The sequence below is a fragment of the Pristis pectinata genome, chromosome 19, assembly GCF_009764475.1.
Source record: "Pristis pectinata isolate sPriPec2 chromosome 19, sPriPec2.1.pri, whole genome shotgun sequence".
Lineage (NCBI taxonomy): Eukaryota > Metazoa > Chordata > Chondrichthyes > Rhinopristiformes > Pristidae > Pristis > Pristis pectinata.
The window spans coordinates 22,782,217-22,808,049 of NC_067423.1; the positions used below are offsets into that span (position 1 = coordinate 22,782,217).

At 40.7% G+C, this 25,833-nt stretch overlaps 1 protein-coding gene across 2 annotated transcripts in view; it reads right to left on the bottom strand.

The window, feature by feature from the left end:
- LOC127580329 (voltage-dependent calcium channel subunit alpha-2/delta-1) overlaps positions 1-25,833 on the bottom strand; it is a 532,630-nt gene that overhangs the window by 167,589 nt on the left and 339,208 nt on the right. For both annotated transcript variants that reach the window (XM_052033643.1, XM_052033642.1), the window contains 2 exons: positions 23,539-23,589; positions 23,343-23,442 (listed from right to left, as the gene is read on the bottom strand). In XM_052033643.1, coding sequence (XP_051889603.1) covers positions 23,343-23,442; positions 23,539-23,589 — 151 coding nt within the window. The remainder of the gene's footprint in view (positions 1-23,342; positions 23,443-23,538; positions 23,590-25,833) is intronic.

The window sequence follows — 25,833 nt, forward strand, 5'->3', positions numbered from 1 at the left end:
AGAATTCCAGTTACATATAAAAATAAGCAATTTCATATTAATCCAATCTCACCTCAGGCAGCATTAATACTAGAAATCACCAAGGCATCCACACATAGTCTAACATCAGCAAGCATGTTGTTAAGTTAAATTACTGTTTTCCTTTCCTAGCCCAATCATGTAATGCAGCAGTAAAATAACATATCAAAACATAGTCCCATTACAGACCACAATGTTATCATATTATTTATTCACATCTTGCTTTCCTTTCCTGCATTACCACCAACTGTAACTTATCCTTCTGAATCACAAGTCCCTCATGCCTGTTAGAATTTAATTTACATTGTTAGAAGTCTACTTTACTATTTTAAAACACTAAGCACGGAGAAGTTGGTTTCTAAGTTGCATTTAGCTTGGGGCTTCTACACTAATCACATTCTGGTTATCTTGTTCTGATTGTACATATAAAGCCTTGCTACATTCATCTTATTGATCCCCCTAATTATTATCATCCTTTAATCTTGTCTTTTTTTTACCCTGCAAACAGATGGAGCTCCTTTTGTCTCTCTGTGCAGGCTCACTAATGCTGCATTAGTGCACATATCACTTCCTTATACTTCCAAGATCAATCTTTTTGACTTTGTAGCAACTACTGTAATTACGTACTCAACGTCTTGTCAGTAATGACACCCAGATCCTTAACCTTGTCTACTTTGCTATTTAATTATAGTTATTATTTTAGTACTGCATTAGGTAACCTCAAAATGAAAGGCAGACTACCATTAACTTGGCCACTTTATAATCTTCTCAGATGCTTGAAGATTTGGTATTTTGTGTGGCTGAAGCTATAGGGGAAAAACAAAACATCTACTTCTGGTATTATGCTGTCCCCCTACAGCTTGAGACAATGTACCAAACTGTCGTCAATAAATACTTTCAAGAATGAGGGGTCAGCCTGTGGAGAGAGGATGAGGAACGTGAAGTTTTGGAGAATGAGAGCACTGGGTTCTCCAGTAATAGTGAAAGCTACACAGTGCCAGTGACAGTCACCCAGCTTGAAACATACCCTTTCCCCTCCACAGGCTTTTCAGCCATTTCACGATTCATTCACCAAGTCTTCCATCAGCTTTTATAAAACCCTTGAGGGGTGTCATTCAGGTTTTTGAAACGATACATGGGCAAGTGGAACTATTTAAATTTGTCAGTTTCTGGATGGGCAGACATGCATGTCAACATTGTAGGGATGAACCTCAAAAACCTCATGTCTGGGAGTTGGGAGGAGAGAGAGATGGAGCCCCTGCTTTGTCCTCCTTGAGCACATCCCTGGAATTATGTAAGCTAAGATCACATCACCTTCCAACTCACCCTAATTCTCAATGAAAGGCAACAGGACACAATTCCATCATCATTTTAGGATCAATAACAAGTGTCCTGTTACCTGTGTTTCCTTTGTGATAGATTACCAAGGAGACGTCTCTTACAGTATCATCCTTCTAATACTTTCTTTTAAAAACAAGATCTTTGTATACAACATCTTTGTATTTTAATGGTTGCATCCAACATGCTTTAAACAATCGATTCAAACTGCTGATGATAACAAGGAGACAGGAGGAAAAGAAGCGTAGGGAGACTGCTTTAGGATCTGGAGAGTTTTATACGATGCACGATATTTCATTCAAATGACATTGAAACCAATGTCTTTGGGCAGAAAAGGGAAAAATCATCCAGGAGAAGGCAGGAAATAAATATATGTAATCAAGGAACCAACTTTTATATAGAAAAGGCTTAGTTTTTAAGCAAATTCAATGTCTATCAGAATTAAAATCATTAAGTTTGAAATCAGTGCATCTTGTGAGAAAATAACTAAGGTTTTCAAAGAGGGGCAAGATCAATATCTGCTCAGAAAGGGTGGGGGGGGGGGGGAAATTAACGATAATACATTCTGGCCTGGAGACTGCATTCAGAGGTAAAGTGATAAAACTAAATGCCAACCCCTAAGCTGTCTGTAAAGATCTAGCAATGTCTGTTGTGTAGATATTTCCTTTTCTGTTCTTAGGTGTTATTAGACATCAGCTCCTAGGGATGTCTGTCATGTTGTATGACCATGAAAATATTGTTATCACCATATCTGTGTGTGTTCATATTGTGATCCTATTGCACAGCGGAGTCCCGTGGTGTGCCTGCTTCGTAACAATGTAATACTGTCACGTACATTGTACGACAGCTAAAAGACACTGTAAATAGTTTAAATGTGCTATCTAACAAACACACCATTATCTCTATATATGTGTGTAGGTGAGAGTGTTAATATTTAAAAGGGACCTGAGTGGCAACTTCAACAAGCAGAGGAAGGTGCGTATATGGAATGAGCTGCCAGGGGAAGTGGTTGAGGTAGTTACAATAACATTTAATAGCCATTTGGATAAGTACACGGTTAGGAGGGTTTTAGAGGGATGTGGGCCAAACATGGGCAAATGGCACAATGGTCAGCATGGACGTTGGGTCGAAGGGCCTGCTTCTATGTACTATGACTATGTGCTGTGTTTCAAAGCAATTGTGAAGTCATTAGAGAACAAGAATAATAATTCTTCTTTGCGATTATTCAAAGATATAGATAATACCCACCGAGTAAGTTTTGGTAGAGTTTTTAATCCCAAAAACAGTCTTTTGTAGTGTTTCCCTGTGGCTAATCAAATGGAATCTCATTTCTCCAAGGCTTTTGCAATGTATTAGCAAGAATGAAGAGAGCAAGCCACAATGGCAAGGCACATCAGCATTGATTAATCTCTGGAATACCACAAGCAGCACAAACAGCTGTTTGTTTTGAATAGGAAGGGGACAATATGGCTGCCCTGACTGACAATATCACAAATCTTGGCATGTATGACCAAGCTCAAGAATCAAACAGATGGAAATATTTTTTAAACAAACATCATCATTGAGGTTGAAAGTGATATTGTGGGAAACCAAAACAATGTGATATGTCGTGTAAAACGCAATACTTCTATTGGGATTTGGGATGGATTTTGATGGTAGACTGATAAATAATCTTGTACCACACAAGGCAAAGATGACTTGTTTAAAGTTGAAGTTCAGAAAGGAAGATTATTTTAATCCACGGGTATTAGAAATAGCTGAAAGCTAAAAGCTTGAGTCAATGAGTCGGAAACAGCGAGAGGCAATTGGTGACTACCTTGTTTTGTAAGTTATTTTGTGAAATAACTTGTTCTTGCATTGCAATTTTGCAGCTTTTTAGATCATACCTTATGAGATTGGTGTGGTAGATGAACAAATTCAATCAAACACACAAAACAAGTTATTCAAACTTCCATGTAAAGTTGCTGCACTGAGAATGTCATCCATCAAAAGCGAATGGTATAGCCGTGGTCCACAGACAGAGAGCTGCAATAAGGCCCAAGAGTGCAAAACTGAATCTGAACTGTACTGGTGAGACTGGTTCACTCAGTTGTCAATATTGCATTCTCCATCACCACCACAGCATTCCTAGTTTGGAATAGTTTCTATTGCCAAAAGAAGTATAAAGCAAGGAACAGAAGCAATTTCAGTGAAGAACAGAACAGTGGACTTCATAGTTTGCAAGATAGAACTTAAGAAATAGAAGCAGGAGGAGGTCATTCAGCCCCTCATTCCAATTCTGCCTTTCAATATCATCATGCTGAGCTTTTACCTCAGTGCCACTTTCCTGTGTAAACCCCATTTTGATTCACTTGATATCTAAAAATTTACTGATCTCCGACTTGAATATACTCAGTGACTGGGACTCCATAACCCTCCTGGGTGAAGAATTCTAAAGGTTCAACACCTTTCTTCTCATCTGTCCTGAATGGCTCATCATCTCCCATGAATGAAACATCATCTCTCCATCTATCCTGCCAAGCCCCTTAAGCATGTTGTGTGTTTCAATGAGATCTCTTATTCCACCAAATTCTGGGGAGTACAGGCCCAGTCCGTGAAATGCATTCTCAAAATCAAATTGTCCATCTCAGGAGACAGTCTAGCAAAGCATCATTGCACTTATTCTATCTTCCTGAACTACAGAGGCTAGACCAGTGCACAGTATTCCAAGTGTGGTCCCACCAGAGCTCTCTATAATTGCTGTACACTTTTTGTGCGATAAAGGCCAATATAACTTTAGTCTTCCCAATTGCTTGCTCAACCGGCAGATTAACTTTAGTGATGTGTATGAAGACAGGCAGGTCCTTTCGAACACTAATATCTTTCAACTTCTCACCATATAAAAATACATTTGCCTGCTATTTTATTCTATCAAAGTGAATGTCTCACAATTTTTCCATATTATATGTTCGATTTGCTGTGTCTTTACCTACTCACTTAACCTGTCTATATCTGCCTGAAGCCTTTTTGCATCATCCACACAGCAAAGTTCACACAATGAAGAACTGGGATTATACAGTATCTATGCCATAAGGAGTAATGGCAGCTAACTTTCTAGTAAAGGTGTTGACTAGCAACCAGCACACTGACATGCAAATTGACACTTCCACAGATCATCTGATAATGAGTTAAGAACTTGCTCTTGCAAATTAAATCAGACACCGTTGATAGAAAGCTTTGGTCGCACAGAAAACCTACTCTGATTGAGTTTTGCAGACATTAAGACAAATGAAGTGTTTAGTGCAACACAACAGACAGCAAGTAAGCCACCCATCATTGTAGCAAACTATGAAAGTAGGCCAAGTTTAATGGTGAAGGACCATCTCACACTGGATTGGTAAAATGCTTAAAGCACTGATGCTTCAGAGTCACACCATAACACATTATTGGAAAGAAATGGCAATATGTTCAAAATCATCTCCACTGGTATAACAGGTACTGTGTGCACATTCATATCAGACCAAATGCAAAGCAGATCCAGTATAAGCCCAGACCATTCTCATATGCCCTAAAGAGGCAGGTTGAGATGAAGCTAAATAGGCTAGATATAGAAAATTGTATGCTTGTGAAAACCAAAGTGAGTGGGCCACAATGCTCATGGTTGTATCTATGGAAGACAAAATCCTGAGCATGTGTGGAGGCCACAGTGTAACAATAAATTCAGCCATAGGCAATGAAACATATCCAACAGCCACTTCATAAGACATCCACATAGAGTTAGCAAGATCAATTTGGACCTCTCCCAAGCTCACATTCAAATGAAAGTCTACAAAGATAGTCAGTAAAACCTGACCAATGTTCTCAAAGGTATCTGCTTATGCACAAATCTTTATCCAAGATTTTCCAGGCCACTTTGGGTAAAACCTCAAAACAAGTTGATCTGCTGATCCTCATGTGTACAGCAGAAGAAAATCTTTGGAGAGTAAATAAGCACATCATGATTAAAGTGAAGCAAATGCCTATCTTTGCAATGAAAAGCAGTGTATATTTGTTTAAAGGTTCATGTAAAAGGCATACAACCAATGAAGGAAAAGGTAGGGGCAAACATACATATGCCAAAGCCTGAAAACAGAGCAGAGTTAAGGTAATTCCTAAGGATTCTACGGATTGTGTCTGACTTTGCAAGTAAGAAACACAGGAGACACGAGCAGGAGTTGGGCCCTTAGAGACTTCCCTGCTATTCAATAAGATCATAGCTGCACGTCTGTCTCAATACTATACTCCCATTCCTTTCTTGTGCTCCTTGATAACTTCATGTTTAGAAATCCATCTACCTCCTCCTTAAATATATTCAGTGACTTGGCCTCCATCACCTTCTAGAGAATTCCACAGTTTCACCACCCTTCATTCCCAAGTGTCTTACCCTCCATCCTGTTGTCTACAGCCTCCAGACAGGAGAAACATCATCCAGCCTACCTTTCAATGAGACCTCTTGTCATTGTTCTAATCCATTGTATGCAGGCCTAATTGACCCAACCTCTCCTCGTATGACAATCCTGCCACCTCAGGAATCAGTCTGCTGAAACTTCATTGCACTCCCTCTGGGAGGAATGTATCCTTGCTTAGATAAGGAGACACAAAGGCCTTGTATAATTATAGCAAGATATCCTTGCCCCTGTACTCAAAACCTCATGCAATTAAGGACAACATACCATTTGCTTTCTGAAGTGTTTGCAGTTTCCAGACCAAAAAGGACGTGAAATGCACATGGAGCAAGGAGTAATGAAGTGCACGTGATGAATGCAAGAAAATGTTAGCAAGTGAAGCTCCCTCAGTTAAGTATTATAGCATGTGAGAGTTGGAGTTGGTATGTGATGCATCATTACCTTGTAGGTACAGAGAGAGGCAAAGTGCATGATGGGCAAGAGAAACCCACCACTTTTGCTATTTGCAGTCTTGAAAGGAATGAGCATAGCTTGAAATTCAGGCACTTGGAGTTGGAATCAAGAAATTTCAACAGTTTTTAATTGGACAGATCCTTTACACTTGTAACAGAGCACAAGACACTGCTAACAATTTAAGGTCCTAAATCAGGGAAACATACTACGGTGCCATCAAGGATACAAAGATAGCAATCCTTCTATTGCAGTTGGGCCATATCGTGAAGTGCAGGATTTCCAACATGATGTCATCACAGATGTTCTGTTGCTGCCACCACATAGGAACTCTGACATTGGTAGTAACAACGTGATCTACAGGTTAAATCTTGTCAATTGAGACTCAGTAACTGCCTCTGAAATTGCAGAGAAGACCAGAAAGACTCAGTGTTATAAAGAGTCCACAATGAGCCAGAATTTCACCACTGTATAGATCTGAAATTCTTCCACAATCATTGCAATGAGTTATAATGTGAACAGGGGAGCATCAAAGAGTCACACAGCAGTAATACCGACTACTTTGAGAGAAAAGGTTTTGGCTAAACCAAATGGAACACAGAAGAGTTGTCAGCATGAAAGCAAACACAAGCAGCTTTGTATACTGGCCTTGTTTAGGCCAGTATTAACCAAAGTTGTCCAATCAAGCCACCAAAAATGCCTTTGTCATCCTGATGGTGGTCTACCTGACCTTTTCAGAGCAGACATGTAGACTATAATGTAAAAAGGAATAACAATTTCTTGGTAATAATTGATAATCACTCAAAGTGAATTGAAATTAAAAACACATGCTTCGGATACCACTAGTGAACCTGTAATAGATGACCCTAAGGTCTAAATGTGCACATTATGGTTTACCCAAGGAGCTCATTTCTGATATTGGCACTTAGTTTTGATCTATTCTGTTTGCAAATATTATGAACCCTTTCATTTCAATCTTGCAGTTTCAAATGGAGCAGCTAAAAGGTCAGTCAGAACAGCTGAGGAAGCTCTCATGTAGTAAACATTGCAGGGATAATTGAAATTCAACAAGAAACAAAATTTGACTGCCAGATGGAAAAGTAGATGTTTCAATGAGAAAGAATGTGGCTTCATGCAAAATGGCATAATCATGCTCTCAGCCACACCGCTGCCCACCACACCTCCCCCGACAATTTGAGCTCACACAAGTGGGAGGAAGGTCCAAGAGTTATTTGGTTGAAATTGGGGAGAAAGTCCTAAGATCTTAAGTACATTAAATGACTTCTGCTAGAAACGAACCAAACATAGACAGTAAAGCACTCAATCACATCCAAGTTGGATCGAGTGCAGGTTTCAGGTAGTGAAGTGCCAAAGCTACAGAAGTCTGACAAAGAAAAAGAACTTACTTTGAGTTCCAGTGTGGATTCAACACTAAGACTGGTAAAGAGTGCAGGATTTCTCACTTTCCCAGTTCTGATACAGCGTCTCAGACTGTTTCTCTCTTGTTACGTACCAGCAACAATAGAAACACAAAGAGCCATGTATAAGTGTTAGAATCTATTTATTAATAACTACTTGTAATAATAAGAGAAATAAAAACATTAGATATTAAACATTGACCCCAAAAATAAACTCGAAGTGTGTGTGTGGCAAATTTCCAAACCCCAAGTCTAGGAATAGTTCTCAAAGTTCAGTTCAGCAAGCCATAAGGTAGAACGATGAGCAAAGGCTTTTGCAAGACCACAGTAGATTGTAGAGAGAATTTACAAAATACACGTTCCATGATGGAACCCATACGACACCCCAATCACCGATGATCTCCATTGCTTTGTTTCGAAGTATCTGCCACACAGAGGGCATTCAACACATGGCCGCCCACAGAAATACCTGCTTTCCAGTACAGGTTAGCGACAAAGTGGAATCCACGGATTGCTCCAAAAATCCATACATGGATTTTATAGTGACAGTCACAGCTATTGTTCTTCATCCATAGATAGAGACCAGCAGTCAGTGTCTCTCTCTCTCTGACTCCCTGTGCAACAGCCAGTATACTCCAGTTATAGTCTTGCAGTCCTTAGATAACACCACATACACACACACACACTACTGTCCAGGTGCCTTAAAGGGACATTCACCAAGTAGCAACCTGGCTCGTAACACTCTGCACAGATGCTACTTGATCCACTGAGTGTTCCTTGCATTTTCTGACTTTATGCACCATTTAGGAACTCAGTTCCACCTCCCCCACCACCCCACCAGGAAAATGTCCTGTAAAAAGATGAAAGTTTGTGTAATGTAATAATTTCAGGAAGATTTCTCTCAGCGAGGACTTCAACAGAGACCCTGTTGAGCAGCAGTATGTCATTAACTTCAGCTCCTGGATCTCCACGTTCAATTATCCATGTGTAGACTTCATTAGTTGCCGTCAGTTTCACAGTGTAACAAATGGTCATGGTGTTGCAATTATTGCAAATGCAAAATTCCAGCCATTAAAACCACTGCTCACTTATTTTTAGAAGTAGTAAAAATCAAGAACTTGTCATTTCTTTAAGAGTTTGTCCTGTGAGGAAACATCTGTGCTTTAATAATCAAAGGATTTGTACTTCTGTGCAGTCAGATCAATAGAGCAAAAACCTGCTCCACGTCTCTCCTTTAATTCCTACAACAGTGACCACACTTTGAAAATACTTCTTTGGTTGCAAATATGTTGCAATGGCCTGAAATCATGAAAAGCAGCACATTAATTCAAGTCTAGATTCATATACATGTTATATCTCACACTATTAAAGTTGGTCCTGATGGCTAAGTAATTTTACTAGAATAATCTGTGTGTTTGTCTTAGCATTGCAATGAAGAAGCTGATGGTTTAAAATCTCACTGGATCAAGGAGGTAATTATTTCTTTGGACTGCTGGTAGATTCAGTGCCTTAATATATTTATCTAGCCTTACATTTAATCTAACCAAAATATTTGAGAGCTAACAAAAAGTCTTTTTAATCATTACTCCTTCAATTTTCTAAAGATCAATGAAGGTTCAAATAGTACAGAAAAAACTTAGGACTCAGGTTAACCAGTTCTTCACACACAAATACTGACCATTGTATGAAACGGACATTCAGACATAACAATGAAACTATAAACACTGGTATTATTTAATAAACCAGACAATATTTGGGGGTATCCTAGGATGCTTCCTCATCTGTATCATCATGTGATGAGATTTCAAACTGATCATGTAATTTTTTTCTCCCCACTTACCATCTCACTAGAACCATGCAGCAGCTCCAAAGACTCAACCCCTTCTTTAACAATCTGTTCTGGTGAATTGTTTCCTATCCTAGTGAAAATAAGCACATTAAAATTCTACCCCACAAATCAGTAGAATTTATAATCCAACAATGAAATCTGATTTCAGAAACTTCAAAATTCTCTTCACACTGAGAAAACCTTCCAATTAAACCTATTTATTTTCCCAAGTGCTTTAATTTACATCAGTATTTTCAAAATATAATTTGCTGTAGCTTTATGTGTCTTGATTTATAAATACTGTTTATAGTGTAACTACTTGATTCTGCCTTTCACAGACCATCCTTCTGATTCTGCTGGGTCAGTGTATTATGAATATAATTCATGTTATACCTACAAATAAAATGTCATTAAAGTTCTCCTTCAACTTGAAAGAGATTATGAATTAATCATGGAAAATACAACTTTGTACATTTGTCAACCAGTGCCAACATCGTACTTCCATACGAAAAATGCAAAGATTACACACAAAATGAGTTTGCTTCCATTTTTTCCCCCAGTTAAATGCTTTAACTGGAATTTCGGCATAGTACCCTTACAGATTTGGAGTAGGATTCCTATTTCTAAGAACATTTCTTGGACCATTTGAATGAGATTGAAAGTTTAGTTCATAATGGTATTGACAGGTGCCAGTGACAATGAAGTTCACTATCTAACTACTTTCATTGAAGTGGTTACCATAATGGACCTGGACTGGATTCACACCTCTGCCCAGAAATCACTGAATTACAATCCTACCAAAATACTGGAATAAGGGAACACCAAAAATGACAGAGCCTTTCACTCCTGATCAATACCCTACAATGGACTAAAATTATAATCAACAAAACTATGAGTCAAACAACAGTCAACATAATGAAAAGGCTGGAATTTGTCTACAATGAAAAACATCAAATGGAAAGAATTAAATCTGTTCAGGATGTTAGCATGTTCTGGCTACTTCAATTCATGTAGAGGTTGGAGAGAAGTCCACAAGGGCCAAGAGGTGAACCAGGATTCAGATATTGAGATGATGTCTGACCTGCTGACTGTTTCCAGCATTTTCTGGTTTTAAATCAGGCCACGCATTGATATGGTAAGTATTGTTAAGTTTTTGGTCAATGATGACCCTCAAAATGTCGACAGTGAAGAACCTAGATGGTAATGCCATTGACATTCAGGAGTGAAAGAATGGGGCTTTTGATTCAGAGGTATATACTTGGCAAATTATGTTTATGCAGCATTTGACAGCCCAAGGCTAGATACCATCCACAGTTTACTATAGACAAGAATATGCTGCATTATTGTGAAAGAAGGGTGTGAATAGAGAATGTGAAAGATGCTTTGATAATAATAAACATAATCAATAAACAACTGTACTCTGAAAGTTGACGAAGCAGCTGGAGATGACTGGGCTATGGATCCTTTGCCGAAAATTCCTCAGTAAGATCTGGATTACCCAGGTGTGACTGCATTTCTGGTGTATGCTTTGTACAAGTAATGACTCCACAGTCCCTCCCCCCCCTCAAAATTATCAATAAATTTTACCAATAATATTTTGTGCTTTTACCCATTATGATAAAAGTGGCAAAAGGGCTGCAGTGAATTTTCAGATCTTCACATTGCTGAAGGAGGGGACGCTCCTTCCACTCTGAAGATTATACTATCTGTATCTGATAAACAGTCTTAGATCTTATAAAAGCCACAGACAGCAGAGATTTTGATTCAGCAGGTTCTTCCATGTGCGTTCAACTGTAGATGAGTGATATTTGCTGATTGCAGCATCAAGAATCTATTTTTCCAAATGAAGGCTGAAGTGTACAGGTCTTTGGGAAAAAAAAAGGTCAGGTGGGTAAAATAAGTGCGACAAAAGTACTGAAATGTAATGGCCCCACTATCCATCACTGCATTCTCTTGTGAGAATCTGATCATTTACTTGTGAGCGGCTTTGCAATTGAACCACTCTTATTGAATTTTATGTCACATATCAAATAGTTCTGTTTCACAAAATGGAAATGGTTAGGCCATTGAAGCAATCCTATCTTCTGAATTTAGTGTCAGTATCAGTTTGTCTTCCAGTTAGTTTCCTTGAATAGGTTTGACATGCAATCTTCAGCAGATGCTTCTTAAAAGAATCCAACCTTGGATGAACGAATAAGCTTTCAATCCTCTTATTAAAAAAACACATCACCATTTTGTTGAGGAGTTTTCAGGAGCTGAAGTTGTTCAATGACAAACAGTTTTTCCAACAATCTAAGATGTTGCAGAGTTAGGTGTTACAGCTGATGTAATGCCATGTATTGTATGAAACATTAGAGTTTTTTTTAAAAGATTTTTCTTAGATTTAAAATTTGAGATAGCAGCATTCTGAAACCATCACTGGGGATTCATGGTAAGTCAGCACATTCTGGAGCATGTTCAGCATTTTACTGATCACTATTCTGCAGCAGGTAAAACTGGCAATGTAATGCTACAGAACTAAGTGGAGAAAGGGTGGATACTTCAGTAGGCAGGTGCAGGAGTGTGCACACTATATAATTAATACTGAGATCCACCTCATTAAATTGACCATAATCAGCATTAGAGGGTCTCGTAGTATAGAAACATTTCAATGTATCAACCTGCCTTGAAGGAATTCTGAAGACCTTATAAATCTTGAGACTGGAGCTCTAACTCGCCACAGTAGACCTCAGCAACCAACATTAAATTACTCGCTTGAAGTCATTTGACAGGATGTTATTTTTATTCTCCAATAATATGTACTGTTCATTTTATGGGCAGTTCATTGGTTTATCCCCATTTTTGTGGCACACGGCTGTCAATGCTGACTCTGATTGCCTAACATGCTTGAGAAGCATTGATACTCAATAGTGCTCTCACTTAAAGATTAATGACAGTAAGGTGATCAATGGACATTTCGAGAAGAAATAATCTGTGGCTATTTACTAGAATACTCCTAATGTTGATTACCAAATCTAATAAAATATTGGCACCATAGTTTCAAAAATAAATAAGTGCTGATTATGATGTTGGAGTTAGACAAGAATGAAGAAATAATATTTTACAACAGAAATGAAGCAATAAAACAACCATTTCAGAAACTGTTACTCATGTAGCGTGACGGCAGGCATCGTTTTCACGGTAACTACTATGGAGTACAATTTCCAATTTTGTCACAGGGAACAAGATAATGTACAGCATATGGCTCTGGCAAGAAATCCCATTAAACTGGTTAGATCGGAAAGCTAGACAGAAATAAATTATCACATTCCCATTGAAGGATGGAATAATGAGTAGCAAGGGCAGAACATATCAGTCACCTTATCTCATTAGAGTTCCAGAAGCTTGCCAATAACCTCATTTCATTCTCAGCTTACGGCATTCATACTGCTCAGTCCCTCGAGCCTCTTTCTAAAGCTAAAGCTGCAGTCTAAATCCAATGTCATTACTCTTAACCATGAAAACGAAACACATTTAAACCATCCTGCCTTGTCCTAGACAGGCATAGAGTTAATTCTGGAGTCTTTGTTGAACATGTTGCAGTCTTTCTATAGAAGAGTGTTAGGATGTCATTATCAAAACAGCAAAAATTAAGTCACCTCTATCATTTTTTCACTAAAGCTACTTGACATTTTTTGCCTCAACTAACCAGATACAAAAGCACCAAGTGAACCACTTCCACATCACTGTCAGTACTGCCCTTAGTTGACTGCAAAAGATGACGCACACCAGTGGTCTATGAGGAATTGCGGATCAGCAACCAACCGATGGCATTAGTTTGGTTACCTGGCTCAGCAGTACAAGTGCAGGGAAAGAAAAATGTCACACTGCTTGTGAGAAATCCACATGGATGTCACGTGACAGTAATGACACTGACCCCCACTGACCGGAGGACAGCATTGCTCCTCTGATCGGAAGTGATACTACTGTCAATCAAGGTGCGGCTCCACCCACCCCTCAGGTGTGAGAGTACCTTTTGCATCTGAACCTTCCTGACCGGTATCTTTTGTCTCTGAACCTGCTTGACCATTGGCTGTGGCAGGAACCTTTGTCTTTGACTTCCACACCATTGGCTCGTTCAAATCATAACAGTGAGGCTCCACCCAGCCTCCTAGCACCATAAAAAGGGCTGTGTCCACTAGCCCTTCCTCTTTTGATGACCCCAGGAGTAGTGAGACAACACTGCAGAGATCATTGGTAAGAGTGCATCACCACATGGTCAGGGAGTGTTTCACTCAGACTCAGGGAGCATTAAGGGCCAATGCTAGTGTGGGATGGGCATTGAAGTGTTATATCCTGAAGTTGTACACTGTTACGGTGTGCTTGTGTGCATTAGTGTGTGTGTGTGTGTGAGTGTATTTTACCCCAGTTGCACTTCCCCCCTGATGTTCGTGGTATCCTGTGCGTGAGTGAGCGTGTGTCTGTTCCCATCCATTCTGTCCCACGTTTGCCTTTGTGATTAAACTAGTTTTGGTCTACAAAGCTCGAGTCCAGAGTCCTTGATCCTTAAGACAGTTAAAAGAACGATTTCACACAACACTGCTACACTGGTTAAGTTAGAAGACAAAGAGATTCTACTCATTCTCCTGCCTGTAAATGACTGAAGGCTGCCTGTGACCATCATCACTTGGTACAAACAATTGAAACAGGTTTCAATTCCCAGGATCTTCACTTTATTGATGACATAAACTAATAATGAGATCTCTAGATGGTTGGATTTCTGTAGCTGAACCGTCAAAGAATTGTACTTTTACATATGATTTACAAAGTGTTAGATTGAGAAAACAACAAAGAAACAGACCGTTCAGCCCACTTATCTACAGAGGCATTTCTGCTCCTTAGTTTTTTTTTTCTTTCCCCATCATTCTTGATTTAACCCTGTTGGTACATCCTTCTAATCCTTACTCCCTCATGTCGTTATCCCACCTTCCCTTTAACATGCCGTACCATGTTCTCTGACAGGCTATACTTGGAGCTAACTCTGGTTAAGTTGCTGCTGTGATTTAAGATATCATCTTAACCCTTAGAATATCAGGACATAGTTATCACAGCAACAAAACCCACTAATGCCACCTGCATCATCTTTTCACCCAAGCTGCTTGACATTCTTTGCTATAACTAACTAGGCCTGATTCATTACTCAGTGATATATGCTATCATATGTTATTAATATTCTTTGGGTAAACAACTTCATTTTCTATTTAAATATTATTTTAATCCAATTGATCCAATTTCAGATTAATGTTACTTACTAAAATAAAAATAAGGACTCCCCCTAATGCTTTGAGTAATATTGGAAATGAGCATTGAAATTAGTTTAGATTTATTCAATTTTCCATCCCGAGTTAGTGGATCATTCAAAGTTAGATTGAGATGCTCTATGTTCAAGACAACTGGTTTAGAAATAATTGCCTTACTATATACACGCTTTATAATGATTTTTTTTCTGGAATTTAAATGTGTAGAAATCAACATCAAGCTCAGCTCTAGTAGTTTATGGTCAAACAACCTGCTGAGACTCCCTATCTGGGCTCAACTATCAATGGCAGCTGGGGTAGGAACTGATTGGTGCCAGCTTATCCAACTTATCTCTGCATCTTACAGAAGAGAAGACAACAGGAATGAACCCTACAACTTGCATACAAGTAGATGGGTGTCAGCTCAAGCTATCAAGGAATCAGAGCTTGCAGTTGTTTAGATGTGTGTTAATTGTTTTCAGCTAAATCTAATTTAAAATATTTTGTCCAAGAATTGGGAGCTGGGCAAATTATTCTTTTTTCCCCTCTATTTTTAAGTTAAGTTAACTTAAATTCCTGAGTTGAGTTTTCAACACATCTACAAATAGAGCCCCGCCACATACAAGCAGGTTTGAACAGTTGCTTCCCAGCCTACTAAATGGGTAGGTGGTTGCAGTGACTGGCACCTATTTCTTAATTATATTCATTCACATGCTATCCAAGGAACCGTGGCTGTATCCCTGCATTTTAAAGAGATGTGGTGCAGGTGTTATCAACATTTGCAACTTTAAGTGAACCTGATATGCAACTGCACAAGCTCCCTGATACTGATTCGGTAGAATTGGAAACTGTACCCGTGGGACTAGCAAAATAGAATATACAAGATCAGACCTCGCCGCGGCAATCTACAAAACAGAATTTAATAAAGCAAGGTAGTTATGGGCCAGTGCCAAAACAAAATGATAAAAACTGCCAGGTTATTGTGAAAATGTATATTATTGGTCATTCAGGAAAGGAAATCAGACACCCGTGTTCACGCGTGACTCCAGTCCCACATCATATTGCTTAATCCCCTCAGGACATGGTGGATGCTGAATGAATCTTGCATTGTGCAAATCAGCCACAGCTGAGGACTCTTCAAATATCATCAAGAGAAAGGCAAAATAAAATGCAACTCGGGTTGGTGCAAAACAAAAATCACAAAACTGGATGTAATTAGCAGTGCTAAAAGAGATATATCAATGGAGTCCCACTAATATATACACATATCAACGAAGCTTCACCAAGATATCGATAGAACTCCCTACAAAGACATTAATGGAAAACCACTGCAATATCAAAGTTGACCCCTCCCCCCAGCAAGATAGCAATGGAATCCAATCGGGATTTCCAGCATCTGCAGCTTTTTGCAGTTTCCTTAAATGAACAATATTTGCAAATTCACCAGCACTCAACCCTTCATTTACTTACATCTTCATTATTGGCTGCTGCTCCAATAACTAACTGATATGCCATGCTCTATTCACGTATTGATTTGATGGTGCTCCATTTCTGTGTATTTATTCAGTCAGTGCAGCTTGCTTCTCAATTAATTTGCAGCTGTATGTTGTTGCATTAATTAACTGGTGCCCTTTAATCCATTACTCTTTTAATTCACTGCTACAACCAGTAACTGTATTAATTTATTAATCTGATGGTGCCCACTTGTCAATGAACTGACTAATTTATTCAAACCTAGCACTCCTATTAACTTATTAATTCATGGATCTTTTTAATGTTAATCTTCTTTTAATGGTAGCATCCTGTAAATCAGAAAATTATGGATTTGCGTTCTACCAGAGCACATTAAGTAAGCACACGTAATCAGAGGTACAATATTGGGTGGAGTTTTGTCCATCCTCTCAAATGAACACAAACGCTACCATTACACCACTGGAAGAAGAGTAGGGCATTTCTTCTGGACCTCTCGTCAACATTGCTCCCTCCATCTTCTTTTTAATTTCAAAAATAGACTTCATTCATAATAAAAATATATATACAAGGAAGAAATAGTGCAAAGCTTTTATATTCATGGTCGTTACATTCAGTAAACTTTTTTAAAAAGAATTAAGTCCATAGCACCATAACCACTTATGTAGCCTCTGGGGGTGATATACCCTTTCATTATTTGAGAAGCTTCCCCACCCAACTCAGCCTGTCCGTGTGCAGTAGCAGAAGGAGCCTAGACTGTGGTCCTTCCCCACAGAGCCTTGGCATTGACTGCACCGAGCTTCAGTGCATCCCTCAGCACATACTCCTGCAGCCTGGAATGTGCTAGTCTGCAGCATTCCGCGATGAACACCTCACTGTGCTGGAAGACCAACAAGTTTCAGGCAGACCAAAGGGCGTCCTTTACCAAGTTGATGAGCTTCCAGCAGCACTTGATGTCTGTCTCAGTGTGTGTCACTGAGAACAGCCCATAGATCAGAGAATCCTCTGTTGCGCAGGTATGAACCGGGACACGGACCCTTGCATCCGTCTCCACACCCTCTTAGCAAATGCACAGTCTGCAAAGAGGTGGGTGCCCATCTCTTCCTCACAACAGCCATCCCAAGGACAGCATATATTGGGGATGATAAGACGTCTGTACAGGAACAATCTGACTGTGAGGACCCCTCCCACCACCAGCCAAGTGAGGTTTTGGTGTTTGTTGGTAAGTTCTGGCAATGAAGTGTTCTGCTAGATGGTTTGGACCATTTGCTCAGGGAACCACCCCACAGAATCCATCGAGTCCCTGCCCCACAATGTCTGCAGGACGTTCCGTGCTGACCACTGCCTGATGGACTTGCGGTCAAAGGAGTTTAGAACATAGAACAGTACAGCACAGTCCGGACCCTTCAGCCCACAATGCTGTGCCGAGCTATATAAACACCTACTCCTTGATCAATCTAACCCTTCCCTCCTACATAGCTCATAACCTTCCGTTTTTTTTTACATCCATGCGCCTATCTAAGAATCTCTTAAGTGTCGCTGTTGTATCAGCCTTTACCACCACCCCAGCAGTACATTCTAGGCACCCACCACTTTGTGTAAAAACTTACCTCTGACATCTCCCCAAAACTTTCCTCCTCTGACCTTAAACTGATGTTCTCTGGTATTGGCCATTGCTGCCCTGGGGAAAAAGTGCTAGCTGTCCACTCTATCTATACCTCTCATAATCTTATACGCCTCTATCAAGTCGCCTCTCATTCTGTGTTGCTACAAAGAGAAAAGCCCTAGCTCGCTCAACCTTTCCTCATAAGACATGTTCTCTAATTCAGGAGGCATCCTGGTAAATCTCCTCTGCACCCTCTCTAAAGCCTCCACATCCTTCTTATAATGAGGTGACCAGAAATGAAGACAATACTCTAACCAGAGTTTGATAGATCTGCAACATTACCTCGTGGCTCTTGAACTCAATCCCCTGACTAATGAAGGCCAGCACACCGTATGCCTTCTTAACCACCCTATCAACTTGTGTGGCAACTTTGAGGGACCTATGGACTGGGACCCCAAGATCCCTCTGTTCCTCCACACTGCAGAGTCCTGCCATTAACCTTGTACTGCGCCTTCAAGTTCATTCTCCAAAGTGTATCACTTCACACTTCTCTGAATTGTACTCCATCTGCCACTTCTCTGCCCAATTCTGCATCCTGTCTATATCCTGTTGTAAGCTACGACAACCTTCTATACTATCCACAACCCCTCCAACCTTTGCGTCACCTGCAAACTTACTAACCCACCCCTCCACTTCCTCATGCAGGTCATTTATAAAAATCACAAAGAGCAGGAGTCCCAGAACAGATCACTGCAGAGCACCACTCATCACCGACCTCCAAGCAGAGTATGCTCCATCTACTACCATCCTCTGCCTTCTGTGGGAAAGCCAATTCTGAATCCACGTAGCCAAGTCTCCAGGGATCCCATGCCTCATGACTTTCTGGACGAGCCTACCATGGAGAACCTTGTCAAACGCCTTGCTAAATCCACATACACCTCATCCACTGCACTACCTTCATCAATTTGTTTTGTCGCCTCCTCGAAAAACTCAGGCTCATGAGGCATGACCTGCCCCTCACAAAGCCATGCTGACCATCCCTAATAAGACTACGCATCTCCAAATGCTCATAAATCCTGTCCCTAAGAATCCTCTCCAATAGCTTGCCCACCACTGACACAAGAATCACTGGTCTATAATTCCCAGGATTATCCCTATTACCTTTCTTGAACAAGGAAACAACATTTGCCACCCTCCAATCATCTGGTACCACTCCTGTGGCTAGGGAGGATGCAAAGATCATTGTCAATGCCCCAGCAATCTCTTCCCTCGTCTCCCATAGTAACCTGGGGTACATCCTGTCCAGCCCCTGGGACTTAACTATCCTAATGTTTTTCAGAAGTTCCAACACCACCTCTTTCTTAACCTCAACATGCTCCAGCACATCAGCCTGTTCTATGCTGACCTTCACATTCGTCGAAGTCCCTCTCCCTGGTGAACACTGAAGCAAACTATTAATTCAGGACCTCCTCTACCTCCAGGCACATTTACCCCTGAGCAGTCCTACCCTCACTCTAGTCGTCCCCCTGTTCTTTATGTACGTGTAGAACGTCTTGGAGTTTTTCTTAATTCTACTTGCCAAGGCCTTCTCATGTCTCCTTCTAGCTCTCTTAAGACTTGTCTTAAGCTCCTTTCTGGCTACCTTATAACTCTCAAGAGCCCAGCCTGATTTTTGCTTCCTAAACCTTAAGTATGCTTCCTTCTTCCTCTTGACTAAATGTTTCACCTCTCTTATCAACTATGGTTCCTTTACCCTCCTATCCTTTCCCTGTGTCAGTGGGACAAACCTATTCAGAACCCCATGCAAGTGGACTGGGAAGTACTCTTCCACAAAGGACTGGCGGTGCTGCACGCCCAGCTGACTGGGATGTTGCACGGTAATGGGGCCAGGCCTCACTTCTACAACACCAGGGACAGGTAGAATCTCAGCACGTAGTGACAACTTGTGCCACATACTTTGGATTCATGCACAGCCTGATACAGCCACACATGAGGGTGATAATCAGGATGAGGGCAATGTTGGATACACTTTTGCCCCCATTCTCTGGGGACTTGTGCATCGTGACCCGTTGGACTTGCTCCATCTTGGGCACCCAGATAAACTGGAAGACATCATGGGTAAATTACCAAGGCAGAGGAGCGGAGGGCAGCCCACACCTGTGTCAAGTACGGCAGCCCTGAGAGCACATCGCACCTGATGACCAAGTTCTTCCCAGTTATTGACAGAGAATGCCATCTCCACAAAGCCAATTTTTGTTTTACCTTCCCAATCCACTCCAGCCAATTCTTGTTACCTGCCTCAGCCTCTCTGAACCAGACCCCCAGCACCTTCAGGTAGTCAGCCGGTGAAGGGGATGTTGATCGGTTGAGCCAGTTGCCTCGCTCTTACTGTGGTTGACTCTGGCCCCCGATGCCAACTCAAACTGGTCACAGATGCTGATCGATCTGTGAAGTGACCCTGGATCTGAGCAGAAGACAGCAACATCATCCATGTACAGGGAGGTTTTGATTTGGGTGCCTCCACTGCCTGGCAACATCACCCCTCTTGTGCTCTTGTCCTTCCTGATAGTTTTGGCAAAGGGTCCTGTGCAGCACACAAACAAGATGGGAGAGTGGACAACCCTCCCTGACTCCACACTAGATGGGAAACTATGTGTTTCCCACTCATTGATTTGGACTGCACTAAAGATATCTGTGTAGAGCAGTTGCATCTAATTTCTGATTCCCTCCCCAAAACCCATTTTGGAGAGCACGTCCAACATGTACGTGTGGGGTTATCCTGTCAAAGGTCTTCTCCTGGTCCAAGCTGACTAGGAAGGTGTCCACCCCTCTGTCCTGTACGTAGGCAATGGTATCCCTGAGCAGTGCAAGGCTGTCAGAATTTCCTGCCAGGTACAGCATAGGTTTGGTCTGGATGGATCACGTGTCCCAGAGCAGACTTGACCTGGTCGGCTCTGGCCTTGGACAGGATCTTATAATCCACATTCAACAGTGAAATGGGTCTCCAATTCCTGATGTCCTTCCTCTCCCCCTTCTGCTTGTTGATGAGGGTAATAATGCCCTTCCTCATGGAGTCTGACATGTTGCTAGCCAGAAGCATAACATTACACCCTTCCAGTCCCATAGAGCCGAGTATAGCTATGCCAGTAAGCCATCGCTTCTGGGAGTCTTATTCGAGTCAGTCAGCTCCTCCAAGGTTAGTGGCTAATCCAGTCTCTTCCACTTGCTATCACCTAACATCTCCATGATAGAGGACAGGAAGTTCTGGGAGACTCTGCTTTCTGTCATACAGACTGCCACAGAAGGATCTGCAGATCCTTAAAAGTCTGTCTGTGAGGATGTTACTGAGCCATCCCCTTGAAAAGCACAATCCTTCAGCTGGGACTTTGCTGCATGCCAGCTGGCTGCTACATGTCTACATCATGTGGCAGTGACTGCACTTCAAAGTGAATGTGAGGAAGTAAATCTATTATAAGAATGCAGTTCTCTCTTTCTAGGTGTCTTATGCCCACCTGTAACTTTCAGTGCTTGTTAATAAGTGGTGAAGGATGCAATGTAGTACTTCAGTTTAGAAGTATCGGTAACTACTTGCATTCTCATTGAACAGTTGTACAAGCTATTGTCTCCAATGAGGTATAACACCACAGGTGCAAGGAAAATATTCTTGTCAGACACAAAAGTGTCAAGCAACTATAGCAAATTAAGTGATGCTAGTTTGGATAAATCCACTGAAGCCAAATACTAAAAATATCCATTTATTTTCCATCTTTCAATAAAAATGGATAAGAATTTCTGATAAATTAGATCATACTAAGTTCAGGAATGGTAATGTGCTGGGGCTTTATCTAAATCTACTAATCAAGTTCCATCATTACATGTTACCTATCGTGCAACAAGTATCCCAAGCTACAATAGAGATGGAAAGTCTGATTCAATCCACCAAGGAATTTGGAAACAAAATCAACTGCAAAGAAATCAAAAACTACAGACAACCCAGCGAGGCTGATTACAGATCACCTGAGAATTCTGTTTTTATCAATAACCTGAGTTTTATCACAGATCCCATAAAAAGAGATTGGCAGTTATCATATTAGACCTTCATATCAGCTGATCAAATAGACAAATGTTAATCTTTAACTGAAAGCACATACTTACGTCAATTCTTAGCTTGGTCCATAAAAAAAAGACATGATAATTATTCATTTTTACTCAAGAGCCAAAGCTGAATTAAGCATGTGCAGCAAGGCAAATGGATGCCTAATTGTTCCTTTGCACAAGTAGCATGAATTTCTGTAAGCAGCAAAGCATTTACTGCTACTTTGCTGTAAACCACCATGGAAAGTAAAATAAAGCATATTTTAGAAGGAGCAGCCTTCCTGTCAGACAGCAAGTTAGACATGAAAGAGTCAAATGTTGTAATCCAAATAAAATTCATTTGGCACATACAGATCTTCTGTTTAGTGTATATTCAATTGATAAAATACCCATTTTTTTTTTGTTTCTAGAAACTACTAAATGTTTATGTGTGAATAATATTTTTGAAATAACCTTCCATCCATAGGAAATGAATAAGTGGAAATGTTCATTTCCCACAATTATTCTCTTCCACATGAAAATTTCCCAGCATTTTATTTAGCTAATAACACATGTTCATCATCCTGTCATAAATTAATGAAAAACATGCAATTAACTGATATTAGCTAGCCTAAACAACATTGTGAAGTTAAAGGGTGGCTTCTAAAAGGTGGCTTTTAGTGCATCTCTTTCCTGCATTAGGTAGAAGTTTGAAATGTGGAGAGAAGTATCCCATCAACGACAATAATGGCAAACGTCGTCATCTTTAAACCCGTATTCACCCCAAACCATTGCTTAAACTAAACGGCAGAAGGCCTGCCTTTCGATAGCCACATATTTTATGTTATTCTTGAGATTTTACTATTTTGGGATACTCAAGTGTACATGAGAAAGACAATTCAATTCAATCTCTAATAACTTTTAAATATATTTACTTCAAAAATAAGTGTTTTATTTAATCAAAACTGCTGAGCTATCCCTGGAGCCGATTCACACATTGGATATAATTAAGATCTCCCACAGAGCACAGTTTGACACCAGCTAATGACACGGTTCTCATTCTGCACTGACTCAATGTAAAACTGTGTGGAGAATTATATATAAAAGGATTTTCTATTCCATCAAACATGCTCTTTCCAGAGTTTCTGCTGACTCTGTTTTCATACATCAGCCTTTTGTTGAATTCTAGCCCTTTGATGCACTGACAGGGATTTGGGTAGTAAGGGTTGGGAGCTGTGGCATCTAGAACGATGTGTCTGAGCACCAAATTGTAGAGCTAAACTGTAGAGTCCAATCCATGACCTCCTGTCTCTTTGAGTGTGGCTTCCACGTTGGGATTGTGAGGCAGGACTACCTTTGTACCTGTGAAGGACCGCCAGCCACAAATACCACAGGTTATCACATGGACAATTCAATCGAACTGACCGCTCCAATACTCACAGAAACCACATTCACATAGTCATCATCAGAGAGCGTTTCCAGCATTTCAGAAACTGACGTCCGAATTAGTTTCAATGTCAGTCCACTAACACTGCCGCTCCTTTTTATAAAGAAAGCAAAACAAAATGGGAAAATGTTTTAATTTCCATAGGAAAATAACATCTACAATATTTTTTTGTGTTTGTATAGTACTTACACATCTACAAGAATCAACATGTCCTTAGGTGAAGCAGCTCCCTGAATGTACCTGAGAGAATAAAACAAATCAGTGATGCTTCACCAACATTATAACAAGACACATTGCACAGAAATTACTTTAAATATAGTATGGCTACTTGGGGGTAGGTTTGGGGTTGGGGGGGGTGGGGGGTGGAAGCTAACAAAGTATTGCAATGTCACAGTACACCAGTAGTGGAAGAGCATGGGCTGGCATTAATTGGATAGACTTTTCCAAGAGACAGCAGGGTCATTGGGCTGAATGGACTCCTCTGCTGCAAGAGGGAAAACCTGGCTTTTTAATCAAGTTGGCACCAAGGATGCCATTACTTTACCCATTTATAAAATTTACTGTGGAAAAGCGTGATTGATATGAACACGGACGATTAACGAAAAAAAATGTGGCTCCGGGAATTTGGAATTTTGCCACTGTTTTTTCTCAGTCTTATAGAAATTGGGCCAAGGGAACATTCATTGCAGATACTTCCAGCCATTAATCACTGTGTAGATGATACATTTTCCATTTCAGACGCACAACTCATGATGTCAATTTCCATCCACATTCAAAAGATCTGATTCAGAAATTGCATTTTTAGTTCATCAGGTCTGGGATTTGCCTGGCATTGCATGATATTGAGCCCCAGAGCTTGATACAAGAACCCCTCCACACCCAGGCTCTGATCCAGCGACCCTTGTTTCCCAGACACTGATCAAACTCCATACAGACCCACCATAGATCCTGATCCATGGCTCAGCTCAAACCTTAGACTATCCCAAGCCCCAAACTGATAAATCAAAATCTCAGCCACTCCCTATTAGGAACCCTGAGCCCTGGCCCCACTCCTGACGTTAATTTTTATTTTGGAGACACAAGAGACTGCAGATGCTGGAATCCAGAGCAACAAACAATCTGCTGGAGGAACTCAACGGCTGGAACAACATCTGTGGGAGGAAAGAAACTGTCGACATTTCAGGTCAAAACCCTGCATCAGGACTTTTATTTTCCTTTGCATGCTCTACTACACAGTGGCCCAGCTAATAGAGCTGCTGCGTCAAAGCTTCAGAAGTCTGGGGTCAATCCTGGTCTCGAGTGCTGTCTGGAGTTTGCAAGTTCTCCCTGTGACAGGAGGTTCTTCTCCTGGGTGCTCCAAGTTCCTCCCATAACACAAAAACACAGGGGTTAGTGGGTAAATTGCCCATGGTAAATCGCCCTTGGTGTGTAGATGAGCGTGGTGGCAGAGGTTGAATCAGGGAAGAGTTGAAGGGAATGTGGGGAAATCAAAGGGCGATTAGTGTGAATGGGTGCTTGATGGTGAGCATGCTGGCGAGGGGGCCTGTTTCTGTACTGCATGATTCTAATGGCACAGTGCATGAGGAAAGTGCTAAGAGCCATTCAATACCACTGTCACTTTGGTCTCCATTGCCCCTGAATTTTCAACAAACAGTCACTATGCAATGACCATTTAAAATGGGCTCCAATGCATTTTTTTTAAACAAAGCATTTTTCTTGTCTTCAGAATGTTCCAATTTGTCCAATTTACAGCCAATTAATTGCTTTTCAAACCACTGTTTTAGATCAGGTCTGGTAGTGTATTTGCAATGCAAAATCCCGCAAAGAGCAAGGTAAATAACCAAGTATTTTGTGTTGTGTTTTCACTACTGGCAGAGTCTCGAACAAGGGGACTGAGGCGTGTAGAAATTTCTTCTCGCAGAATGTGGTGAATCTCTGGAATTCTCTGCCCCGGCGGGTGGTAGAAGCTGGATCAATAGAAGTACTTAAAGTGGAGATGGTTAAATGTTTGATAGTTCAAGGAATAGAGGGATATGGAGAAAAGGCCCAGAAGAGGCACTGAGGTCAGCCAAGATTACATTAATGGTGGGGGGTTGCTTGAATGGCTGGATGGCCTACTCTTGCTCCTATTTTCTTGTGTTCATTGATCTTTAAACAATGGCCTATTCTGCACTGTAGTGTCAGCCTCAATGACATGCTCAAGTCCTTGCAGCAAGTTCAAACCCATGCCGATGCAGAGTTCAGCCACCAACCCAACCTTGCTAAAACTGTCCTCTGATGAAGCATAAACTTGTCATTACTCTTCAGATTCCAGTAACTCAGCTGCCATTGTCCACTCTGGGCTGACCTACACCAGAAGGACCTTAGCAATTCAAGGCAGTGGCCCACCACCACATTCTCAAGAGGCAGAAACGGATTGGCTCATCAGTGATGACCATAACCCATAATTGAATAGAATAATAAAACTCTTCCTCATAATTGCAT